Source organism: Mus pahari, chromosome 13 (assembly GCF_900095145.1).
Source record: "Mus pahari chromosome 13, PAHARI_EIJ_v1.1, whole genome shotgun sequence".
Classification (NCBI taxonomy): Eukaryota; Metazoa; Chordata; class Mammalia; order Rodentia; family Muridae; genus Mus; species Mus pahari.
In genome coordinates, this window is record NC_034602.1 from 80,187,252 (window position 1) to 80,199,466 (window position 12,215).

General features: G+C 44.6%; 1 protein-coding gene across 1 annotated transcript in view; it reads left to right on the forward strand.

Moving 5' to 3' along the window:
- The window catches only part of Parm1 (prostate androgen-regulated mucin-like protein 1), a 107,629-nt gene that overhangs the window by 72,539 nt on the left and 22,875 nt on the right, over positions 1-12,215 (forward strand). Inside the window, exon 2 of the mRNA XM_021211014.2 lies at positions 2,229-2,912. Within this exon, the coding sequence (XP_021066673.1) occupies positions 2,229-2,912 (684 nt within the window). The remainder of the gene's footprint in view (positions 1-2,228; positions 2,913-12,215) is intronic.

The window sequence follows — 12,215 nt, forward strand, 5'->3', positions numbered from 1 at the left end:
GATAGATAGATAGATAATAGATTGACAGATGATAGATTAGATAGGTAGGTAGATTGACTGATAGTTGATAGATTAGATAGATAGATAGATAGATAGATGAGAGAGAGAGAGAGAGAGAGAGAGAGAGAGAGAGAGAGAGAGAGTAGATTAGACAGACAGTGAACAATACGTGGGACATTCTAACCAATGCTATTATTGCACATGTGAGATTTGAAGGGCTGAGGCCGAGTGAAATAAACATGTTAAAAGGATCTAGCTTATGTGACTCACCTTCCATGAGACCCTAGACAATCAGTTTCCCAGAGAGCACAGAGCGGCCCTTTGTGCGGGCTGCACAGAGTGAGGGAAGAAGTGCTGCTTAATGAAAGTGTGAGCTTGAAAGAATGAAAAGGTTGTAGAGATGGATGGTGACACCTCTGAGACAATGTTAATAAACATAATGCCACTAAAGTGCATGTGGAGACTGTGGAGAGGGAAAACATGAGCTGTGAGGTAGCTACAGCGGTCTCATTTTCTCTCTGGAAACATGGACAAGGATCTGGAGTGGGATGATCTTAATTAGAATTGTCTGAGAAGCGCTTCTGAGGTGATCCTGAGGAGAAGCTAATCACAGTGAGAAAAACATAAGATGACACAGGATTCTCTGATTTTACTCTAAATACAACAGAATGCTTTTGAAGTGTTTTGTTCAATCAAAAAATGAGGCCAGACATGATGGCACATGCCTTTAATCTCACTACCCAAGGAGGGGGTGGGGCAAAGGTGGGTGGATCTCTTGAGTTCCAGGCCAGCCAGTGCTGACACATGAGTGTCTCAAAAACTAAAGAAAAGAAAAACAACAACAAACACTGTAAACAATTTTAAGATTTGTCACTTAAAAGATTTTCTTTGTTGTATGTGAAAAAAAATCACACAGAGGGTTCTTTTGGGAGAAACCCAGAAGTCAGAATGTCACTTAAGACTTCTGCTGTCACGTGACTAGTTAACTAGGGGAATGTAGAGAAGATGGCTATGAAAAGAGGGACAGATTGTGCTGTGGTTTAGGGAGTAATAAAGGAGTTGATTTGGAGTGTGGAGGACAAAGGGTGGCATCTCTATTCTTAGTTGAGAACTTGGCAAGCAGGAGGCTCCATATACTGAGAGAGAAATGGTCAGAGGCAAAGCTGGTCAGAGGATGACAAATGATATAGAAAGGCAGAGTGAAGACACAGGTTACACAGCGAGAGGGAGGATGAGCGCAGTGTCTGCTGGGCCACCGATTCAATGACATCATTGGTTAAACAATTCATGAACAATAAAAGTGAATAGAGGCTAGGAACAAGGGACAGGAGAGAAGGGAAGAATTACTCCTAAACTTTACAAAATATAAAGGCAAATATGACTCTGCAAAATCATGATTGTAGAAACACCCAGCTACAATTTCAGTGATGCTCCCAAACCACAGAGGAGGCTTTCTTATAAAACTCTTCCTCCTTACACAGGGAATGTGCTTAGAAAGCCACTGAGTCTGCCTGTGGTGCACAAAGGCAGAAGAAGGGACAGGCTCTCCACGGCCCTTCGGTTTTGAAGCAGGAGCAGGACACGGAGGCTCCCCTGAGACTATCCGGCTCCTTCCAGTCAGCAGGCACCACCCAAGCACTCACACCCTTGCATCCACACTGTGGTACTCAGTGTGATGAAATGGTACTCAGTCCTGCAAGCAGAGGCCGAGAGTCTCTGCAGAAAGCCTCCCCCTCCAAGTGCAGCGGTTAAGTCAGCAGGAACACAAGCTTGTTTTCTTCTCCTTGCTTCTTGTCTTGCGTTGACTGATCCTGTCATTGCTCTTATGGAGCCTCAGGCTGGTTCCTACTGGGAGTCACAAATCAAGGGGGACAATTAGTAAAAAAAGAAAACAGATTTTAAAAGCCACTTTCACCATTCAGTGTCACCTGCACAGTGGAGAAAAATGAGCAATACCTGGAACCATACTGTAAAATTGCTATGCAATTATACACACACACACATATAATATACATAATATATTTATATAGAGAGCATATATGTATATAATATATATGTATATGTAACACAAGTATATATGCATGTTATATATGTGTATTTTTATATATTGTGTATATATATATGGCTTATATATATATAACAATTATGTGTATAATATATAATATATCTGTATATATAATGTGGTTTACATGCAATTAACTGCATTTGTGGACTGTTTTTTCTCATAGGACTGAGGGTACAAGGTTCACCAACAACCCCATTGCCTGTCTCTCTCATGACAAAAAGTTCAGCACCTGTGGCCACCTGGACTACCTCTGCTCCACACACTGCTAGGGTCACCACCCCTGTAGCCAGTGCCACTCACAACGCCTCAGTTCTCCACACCACTGCTGCATCCCTGACGTCTCAGTTCCCCACTGACCATAGAGAAGAAGCTGTCACCAGTCCACCTTTGAAGAGGGATGTTAACAGCACAGACTCCTCACCTGCCGGGTTCCCTCCAACAAGCAGTGGCGTCCACCCGGCACCCACACCTGAGGAACACAGTTTTGGAAGTCCTGAAGCAACTGTGCCAGCTACTGGGTCACCGTCACCCATGCTCCTGTCTTCTCAGGCTCCAACCTCAGCATCCACATCCCCCGCAACTTCCCCATCGAAGTCTCTCTCTACCTCCGTAACCTCTAGCCACAACTCTACGGTGACCAACATCCAGCACACAGAAGCTCCAACGGCACCTGCGTCACCAACAGAAGAGCACAACTCTAGTCACACACCCACTTCCTATGTCACAACAGAGCCAGTGCCCAAGGAGAAATCACCCCAAGACACTGAGCCTGGCAAAGTGATCTGTGAGTCTGAGACCACCACCCCCTTCCTAATCATGCAAGAAGTGGAGAATGCCTTAAGTTCAGGTGAGTCCCTCCCCAGGTGAACTAGTGTTCTTGGTTATGGGGAGATAGAGATCCTGTCCATGGGGAGCTGGTGGAATGTGCGGTAGCTAAGGGTGATGATAAGGCTCAGTAGCCGTAACAAAAATGCAAGTTCTCAGTCACTTATCGTTGACATCCTTCGTAGTCATTGTCCACTGTCTGATGTGTCTTTACAAAACGTCCCAGGGGTGGCACTGAAGAGAGATCATGGAGTGAGTTAAAGGACTGGGCCCAGGTCTGCTTTCCCAGGTTTTGCTTCTAACAACTTCCCGGTCCCCTCTCAAAATGGAGAAGACCTCCCCAAAGCAGGATCTTTTCCTGTTGAGTATCACAAAGCCAAACAGAAACCAAATGAGCACTGAGGGTTCGTGTCTATTCACGGCAGAGAACAAAGCAGGAATCTCGGCTCAGAAATCAGTCTACCTTGTTTCAGGTGGGAATGCCATGCACACAGAGATTTAAAATAAAGAGTCTGATGAACAGGAGGAATAGTCATGACGTTTCCTTTAATAGGGGAAGATTCCCCTTTCCCTCCTTTTATGGCGAGAGATAAACATCTTTTAATGAAAACAAACAAGTGCTCTGAATAGAAATAGTACCAGAGAGAGGGAGGAAAGAGAAAGCCAAGCAGTGACTTCTAGGGAAGAGCCCATAGGCCAGTCAAACAAGCAATCCCCGAGAACTACGATTGGTAGACACAGTCTACTAGCAATAAATAAATTATATCTATCATATCTATATTATTTATGTTCTAAATATGAGTATATTATAATATTTATATATAATATAAAACATTGTATCTTATAATATAGATATTATAGACTAATATTATATAACATATATAAATTATATAAATATGTATACATGTTTATATGTATATATACATATATAAACATATATGTATATATGTATTATATAATAAATATGAAATATTTATTATATTTACTATTGATGTAATAAAATACATTGTATATGTACATATGATGTGTATGTAAATATTAACATAGTGCATATATTAATATATGTGTATATTGTATATGTAATATATGTATACATATTATATATAATATGTTATATCTATATATGTAAGTTTATTTCAAAAGGCTGGGGCATATCAGTGAGGGGAGCAAGAAACATTCCAGTTGGAATGAAGGAGTCTACTACAGAGCCCTGACTTGGGTACAGGAGGCATACTAGGGGTCAGGCCTGAGACAGAAAGAACTGAAATCAGAACTCAGTATCAAGCCCTGGGAAAAGACCACCTCCATGACAGAAGAGCCTCTCCCTTGAGGGCAACACTCTCCTCTGCTAAACAGCCTCCCATCCTACATGTGGCCAGAAACCAGGACAAGTGAAGCCTGTGGTCCAGTGGAGAGTCAGGTGGAGATGGGCGGAGGGCAGGCCTGCAGAGGGGCGGGGAATCTGTTTGTATCTCCTTGGCACTCTGTTCATGACTCCAGGCCAGTATTCCACAGGCTGCCCTTGGATATGGGCTGTTCTCTCAGCCTGGCTGCCTGCCCTAGTAAAGGGGAGGTACCTAAAACAGAGTGGGTTTCGTGAAATCCATCTCTCATAGAGGGAACATCCATGTACACGCCTGTGAGCATGGTCCTGTCCACCTTTCCCTTTCTGGTTTGGGCCCTTAACACCCTTGCCTGCATGTTCTGCTTCCCTTTATCCCTCCAGATGTGACAGGTTAACACTCCAGAGTACAAAGTCTGTACTTGGCAAAAACTACTCTGCATGATATGATACATCTACCTCTTTCTAAGATTCCCTAGTTCTTACTAGAACTTTCAGGAATGTTCTGGTATTTTGGCTTGATCTTTAGTTCACATATCTTATTCTCTTTAACCCAGCAGGGCCAAAGAATCAAGATTAGTGTCAGGGTTGGGTCATGGTCTTTTGTGATTGAAGGGAATGTGCACACACGGGGACTACTGAATGAAGGGAAGCTTGAAAGATGGAAGAGGAGTGGCAGGGGAACGAGATGATCAAGTCCAGGCCGAGGTACCTCTGTGCATAGAACTCAGAGGATTTGTCCCCTAAGGTCTCTCTCATACGACATACTTACTGCGCATCCACCAGGACACACTGGCTGAGACTGAAGCAGAGAGGACGGACACAAGTGACTCTTAATTCTGCTCCCAGCCTCTAACCTAAAAACAAACCAAGATGGCTGGGACGAGCACGTGGGCAGTGAGATTCAGTCTTTTCACTGCATACGTGAAGAGACCATTGTCTGGAGGAGGGATGCACCTTGCTGAAGGTCACACACCTCTCTCAGGAGCAGAGCTGAGCCTAGACTGATCTGGCTCTGGGCCAACCCAGCATTGCTGTAGCACGCCATCAGCCCTAGGGCCTCCTGCATGTCTGCTTGCGGGCACAGGGTTGCTCTTGTTGAGAGATTAAATGCTGCCTTTAGAAGTGCCAGGGATGGACCACACTTTGTATGACAGTCAGTCCTGTTCTGAAATATGCTATTACACAGCATATGTCTATGACTCCTTCTGTTCAATAAACACCTAGACCCAGGCCACGTATTAATTTTTAAGCAAAGTAAATGTTTTATGAGTTCGGAGACTGTTGAATACTCCCTGGTAAAGGGAACTGGGAGCTGCAGGGGGTCTGAGTAAATGGGTCTGGAGGTGGGGGTGCCCAGATGAGGGTCCAGAAGTACTACAGGCGAGGTTGAGAATCCACATGATCTCGTTGAGATCAGTGCCTTCCCTGCCACCAGCTCCTTTGGCTAATTCTCAGGCCTGGGATGACCTAACTACTGCCCAGCTGTGCACCTTGGTGGCTGTGGTCAGTGCCCGCATCTCTAAGACACTGTCTTTGCTTCATCTCTCCCTCTCTCTTTCTCTACTTGTTCTGTCAGTGCCTCCCTCTCTCACTTCTCACTGAACACCAGCACTCCAGAGCCAACCTGCCCTTTCTTCCCCTGATGTTCCAATCCCTCCCCTTGCCCCCTTCTCACATCCTGATAATGCTGAGACACACAGCCCCTGTTCTGGTTTCTGGTACTGAACATGTGTCTAATCCTGCTGTCAGCCGATTGAAGATCTCCCCGAGGGCAACCCGTGAGCTTCTTGGACTGCAGATGTTTGAGAGAGATTGTTAATTTCCTCAGCCTGCGATCTGCTCCTCCCTCAGACACGCCCTCTCTTCTGAGTTCTCAGGCCAAAACTCTGGGGCTTCTTTCTCCCATGCTCCACATCCAGGCAATCCATCCATCTAGCCTGGTCCCTTCTTACCCCCTCCCTCTCCCTCTCAGGTTGCTACAGTATTCCCGAAAAGTGACCTGACCACCCATTACATCCTGTCAGAGAGCCTCTTTTAGCATTGGAGTGTTGGATCTTTGGGGTTGTGTTGTCCCCATTGGCTCAGCCCTGATGACTGACATTTATCTAGTCAAACGAGGACCTCAGAATCAAACACTTCTTAGACTTGCCCTTTTCTGTGAACAGATATAAGCTGAGGCTTCTGTCAGCCTTCACCTTTAATGTTGATGATGTCGTAAGAGAAAAAAAGACAACCTTGTTAGACTGGTCCTCATACTTCCAATACAATAGTCAGTATCCAAATGGGCTACTAAGCCCTGGAACTGTGGCTACTCCCAGCAGAATCTGTAGCTGGTAAAGCATTTGCTGTGTTTCAAAGATCCAGTGCAAAAAGAGGACATGAAATAATTTTATATTGTTCGCAGGCTGGGGTGGTAATGTTTTGGATTTATCCAGTTAATTTAAAAATGATTACTTGAAAGGAAAATGAAGCCACCGCAGCTCGAAGCACGGCGCTTTGGCTCTGATGGTCTAACTGCGTCCCCTCTGAATCAGAACGAAGAGGCCAGGGTTCCGGTCATTCCCACAAAGTTCAGCGTGTCTTGAAGTTGCACAGACTCTCTGCTCTCATTTTCTTATACCCTCAAGCTCTCTGGCAACTTTCTTATTAGCTGAACTCAGAGAATCCTCCTGCCTCAGGGCCTTTGCACTCACTGTTCCCCCTGCCTGAGACAGTCGCCCTCCCTCTTTTTTAACGATCAGTCCTGTTCCTTGTCTGGACCGTGTGTCATCCCTTCAGCAGACCTCTGCTCTGCTAAGTGGAATGATAACTGCCATTGATGTGGATCTCTTTCCCACACTTCGCTTGCCTTGTTATTGCCTGCCGTTTTCTGACCGCATCTCCTTTATCGGGAGGCTGCCTGCTTTTTTTTGCTAGGCTACAGGAAGGAACTTGACTGCAGAGAATGAAGAGGTTGCATTTCCAGCTCTCTGATGTGTCAGACGCTCAGTATCATTGGTTGAATAAATAAAAATGATCAGCCAGCACCAGGGATGTTGCTGCATTTATCTGAGACATGTTTTATCAAAAAGATAGAGTAAGGGAATCATCTGTAGGATAGAACTATTATAAGCTTAGGGTAACGCAATTCACTTGGCTATTGAACAGTGTCCCAAACAATGGCTTTAATCAATATGTTGCTACTATTTATTAGTATCATTATTGCTATTATTACCTTTTTGATGTTCTAACTGTTGTCATCTTTATTATCATATTTACCATAATAAAGGATGCCCACAATCTTCAACAAGCATTTATTAAGCTAGGTATCTGGCTCTATACTTAGGGATACATGTAGCTGTGAATGATAGTCATTTATTTCAGGAAATTTACAGTGCAGCATGTGTATGGCCTAGGAATAGAGTCCCAAGCTGTCTGCATGGGTACATCCCAAATGACGGAGGGAGGAACCTCAGGGTGGATGCCTGAGAACCTAGGTCATGAGATAAGGTTGTTGTCTATACCTAGTAGTCGATTGGTAGTCACTGATGGGAAAAAAAAATACTCTAATGATTATATTTTAATAGTATTATTCAACAGCAGGAGAATTGTACATGGTAAGTTGTAAGCAGTTGAGGATCAAAAAACCATACCAGTTCATACCTGGCTTCTGGTTGCTCATCATCAGTGATAGATAGCTCATATTATTTAACTAGTCTCCTCTTAGGGATCTTCACTATGAACTGAATACAGGAGAGGCTATCTGCATACTTTGATGCTTGTCACACCGTGACAATTGTTTACTGCACTGATCCAATGCCTAAGAAATGAGATCCTTGTTCATGAGATGCTTGTTGGAGATCGGGCATCACTGTCACAGTCACAGGCTCCCCTCGTTCCTCAGAATACACCAATGAGGCTGGATCAGCTTTAATCTGTGGTAAAGGTGAAAATTACGTACAGAGAGACTGACTTCCTCAATTCCTCACCTTTGTGACAGGGCCATGGTTCAAACTCCTTTCCAGAGACTGGTCTTAAGTTTCCTGCCACTAAACCCATCCAGTCTGACGGAATGGAGACACGGAGTCAGGAGAACTAACCAGCACACTTGAATGGGTTACAGGTGTCTGATCCCACCACCTGGGTCACCAGCGGGAGGAGGAGCAGGTGGCTTTGGCAGCCATCGCAAGTCACCTGCACAGAAGTCAAATGTTCTGATTTGCAGCTTTCGTGTAGCTAGTCAAGGAAGAAAAGAGGCAACATGTGTTATACTGGGGTCCTACTGTATTAATAACCCAGAGCTTATCGTGTGTGCACGCTATGACATGCGTTTCCTGCCCTGAGCAAACTCAGTGCGATGCACATCTCAGGACGAGGCAAGTGTGGGAGGGAAGGTCTGAGATGAAACTGCGTTACCTTTCCACTCTCTCCAGGCCACGTGTGCACACAAACTCGACAGGGTTGCATTCAATCCGCTTGGTGCTGTGTGGACGCCACATGCTCACGGAGCCTGCACTGCTTTGCAGTTTCCGTTTCAGTGAGGACATGCCTGTGAACAACCAGAGCTCTTAACCACTGAGCCGTCTCTCCAGCTCCACCAAGTATTACAGAGATTGCACTACAGGTAGCTCCTAAACTCATCCGCGTATCTCCTCTCACTCTCCAGTCAGAGCTCTCAAAATCCCACAGCAGAAGCCTCTCCACTGAGCCTTCCCCCCATCTTGCCCATTATCGACAGAGCAACCAGAGCCGTAAAAACAAATGCACATCACCAGCCTCCATCAATGTCTCCTGCCTTCAGCGTGAAGCCCCTAAGCCTCCACTTTAGGTGACCTCCACTTGCCACCCCTGTGGCATCCAAATCCCTCCCACTCATCCTCAGCACCTCTTCTACTGGCTGACTCCTGGGTTCTTAAGTCCGCTGGTCTTCCTCTTGACTTAGGGCCATCTTCCAAAGAATGTTTCTTGCTGGAACCTTCTTTAGTACCTCATTGGTTAATTCCAAACCTTGTCTGGAATCTCAGCTCAAACATTGCTTGTTCTGGAAGTTTTCTATGTGACTCCCAACCCAGCCTTAGCGTTCAGTTACAATTTATCACAACTCACGAGAATCCATTCTCCACAGTAGGATGATAAACTAAGCTGCATAGCTCTTTGTTTATTTCTATCAGTTTCTCAAGGCACAAGGGGATAGGCAGAAGCTGTTCTGACCCAGAACTATATCCCTAGCACCTAATTGTGCCTAGCTCAGTGTCGGTGTTTAATAAATACTCAACAAATGAACCCTTTTAGTTTTATATAGAAACTGTAAATTCTGAGCTTTGAATTGAAAATTAAAAAAAAAAAAAAACACTATTGAACACCCCTACCTGTGTATATAAAGATGCCTCTGACACCCTCTCAAGACCACAGACTATCTGAAGTGATTTCTGCTGTCATGATGAGTTTCCGTCCACTCTCACACCCAACACACCTGTTTTTGCCCACATCCTGATGCCCACTTTGGGTCTTACCATGAACATTGTGGCTGCTATGACTGTTCTTAGGAACTGTTGTCACACTTCCTTCTTACAGGCCAAGTTCTTTGAACTTATGCTAACCTTCAGACCTTGCTAGTTCCCACAGGAACTCTATTAGACTCTATTTCAGCTAAAACACAATCCTGTATTGACTTGCCTTCCCTGCTTAAACCTTAATCTAATTTTGATGTATTTCTAAGATACCCTTTGAAAAATATATGTCAAGGTAATAAAATCAGCTATTTCCCATTTATATTGTCATCCACTAGCAAGACAACCATTGTGCATTTTAATTGCCCTAGTGCTGTCTTTGATTATGTTTGGAGAGTTTCTGCCTCTGCAGAACACTTTTTCTTTTCTGTTTTAGATTTGACTTTCATGGGTGATAGCTGAGCAGTGGTTTTGAAAGTGCTCCACTGAGAAAATGAGAGTGAGCGTTTAAACACAGGCAATACCATTAGGTGGCTCATTGGGAGATGTGGATGAGGATAAACCCAATCTCCTCTCTGCCCTGAACCATCAGAAGTTTCTATCTGGGAGAGTATCTTTCTAGCTGTAGAATAACTAGCTGGAAAATGGAGGGTAGTCCATCGTCCATCAACCCATCAGCTTTGTCAGAAAAGAATCTAAAATCTCGTCACAGGGAGTTGAATCTCGACTACGGTGCTGGGAAAACATGTAAGTGACGCTGAGTTGATGATATGCCTGCTCGCTCAGTCCTAGGAAAAACAGTATTGTCTGTAACAGATGGCGTTTTTTTTACAGTGTCTTTCATTCATGGTTAGATGGATGACCTTCAAGGAGTAGACCACTGGCCTAAAGACGATGGCGAATTTTATGCTAAAATGAAAACATCTCACAAAGTCCGTGGAAGTAACCTATCATACACTGTGTAGCACATTTCCATACCGTCTCCATACTCTGAAGGCAGGCTACAAGGATACAGATGATGGTGCAGTCCTCACCATCAGACTGTCTGGCTCAGCTCTCTCCAGTGCCTGTTGCTATATGAGGGACTCTGGGGTAAGAGTCTAAACATCACCGAACACCATCTTCAAGATGAGGACACACATGGAACTGTACCTATTCAGTGAGATCCTTATTAGCATGAAATATGACCGCTGAACCACTGTTCTTCTAATAAGTTAGCAGTATGTCAGCTGATATTATTACAGTTGGACCCTTAATTTGGGGGGAAGGAGGTGGCTACTGCTAGATCAGATGCGTGTAGACTAGTTTTCTTAGCTTGAAAAACATAGACTGTTTATAAACTACTTAAAGACTCCCAAAGGGACACTTACAGTGAGTGCTGGGTAATAAAAGCCCGTGGAAGTACCTGCCTTCGGGACAATATAGAGAACGATAATCCAAATGGTATGAGAGAGAATCACTGCTCCCCTTGGAAACAGTGACACTTTCACTTGGGAAACAGAAAGGAATGGGGCTGAAATGCAGCTGAGAGCAGTCTCAGGGGCTGAAGGGAAGCAAGCAGTGAGCTACAACAGAAAACCCTGGTCCTGGGGCCTGCGGAGGCAGAACAGGAAGGCGCTGTACCCTCCCCTGACTTGCATCCCAGTTGGGAAATTAGTTTCCTTTCCAGAGACCTGAGTCTGGGAAACTTTAAACTTGGTAAATACAGTGTCTGAAAGCAGGCCTATGGGACCCGGGTGATTAATTACATGGGGAACAAGAATGAATTTAACTAATGGTACTTAGGAGATTGCTGATTCCTCGGGATTACTGTAATTATGTTGATGTCATTGGCCTCAAAGCTGTTGGGACAAGTGACCTGGGACAAACGACCTGAAACAGTAATAATTAAAAACGATAAACAAGTGCATTGCTTGGCAAAGGGGGAGAACTCTGCCGACCCCTAACCCCGCAGGCAATATTGAAAGAGATGACCTGGGAGTTTGAGACACCCAAGCTAGTCCTTAATAATCCTCATTCCCTGCAGACTGGGTGTGGAGCTTACCCTCTGGTCAACTGAGCGTGAGCTGGGCTCCCGACAGCCCTGGAGTTGCTCTGTGGCAATCAGCTTAGACAGCGCTATGCTATGAGAACAGTGGATAAGCAAGACCATTGCTATTCTCGGAAGCCCCAGGTAGCTCGTGTTACAAATGTCAAAAGCGAGCTGAGACCGAGCGACCGAAACAGGTAGTTAAAATAAATTCCAAGCAAGAAGGAGGTCTCATTTGTGTTGAAAAAGACTGTAATTGTAAGTGAAGTAAAGAAACTTTAAAACCATAGTAAGAGAGCGCCGCCCAGAATGATTTCATTAATTGCAAGCCTGAGTTCCAGTGAGTGCAGGGCTGTGTTCCCATGAGAGAATGAAGCTGAGAGCAAAGAGCGTGAACCTGGAGTTCATGCCTTTCATCATCCGAACCAAGATTAACATTTCTGCTACTCTCTTTTAGCTGTATGCTTTATGCAGAGCAGTGTTTATTATTTATCTGGATAATATGTGTGTGTGTGTGTGTGT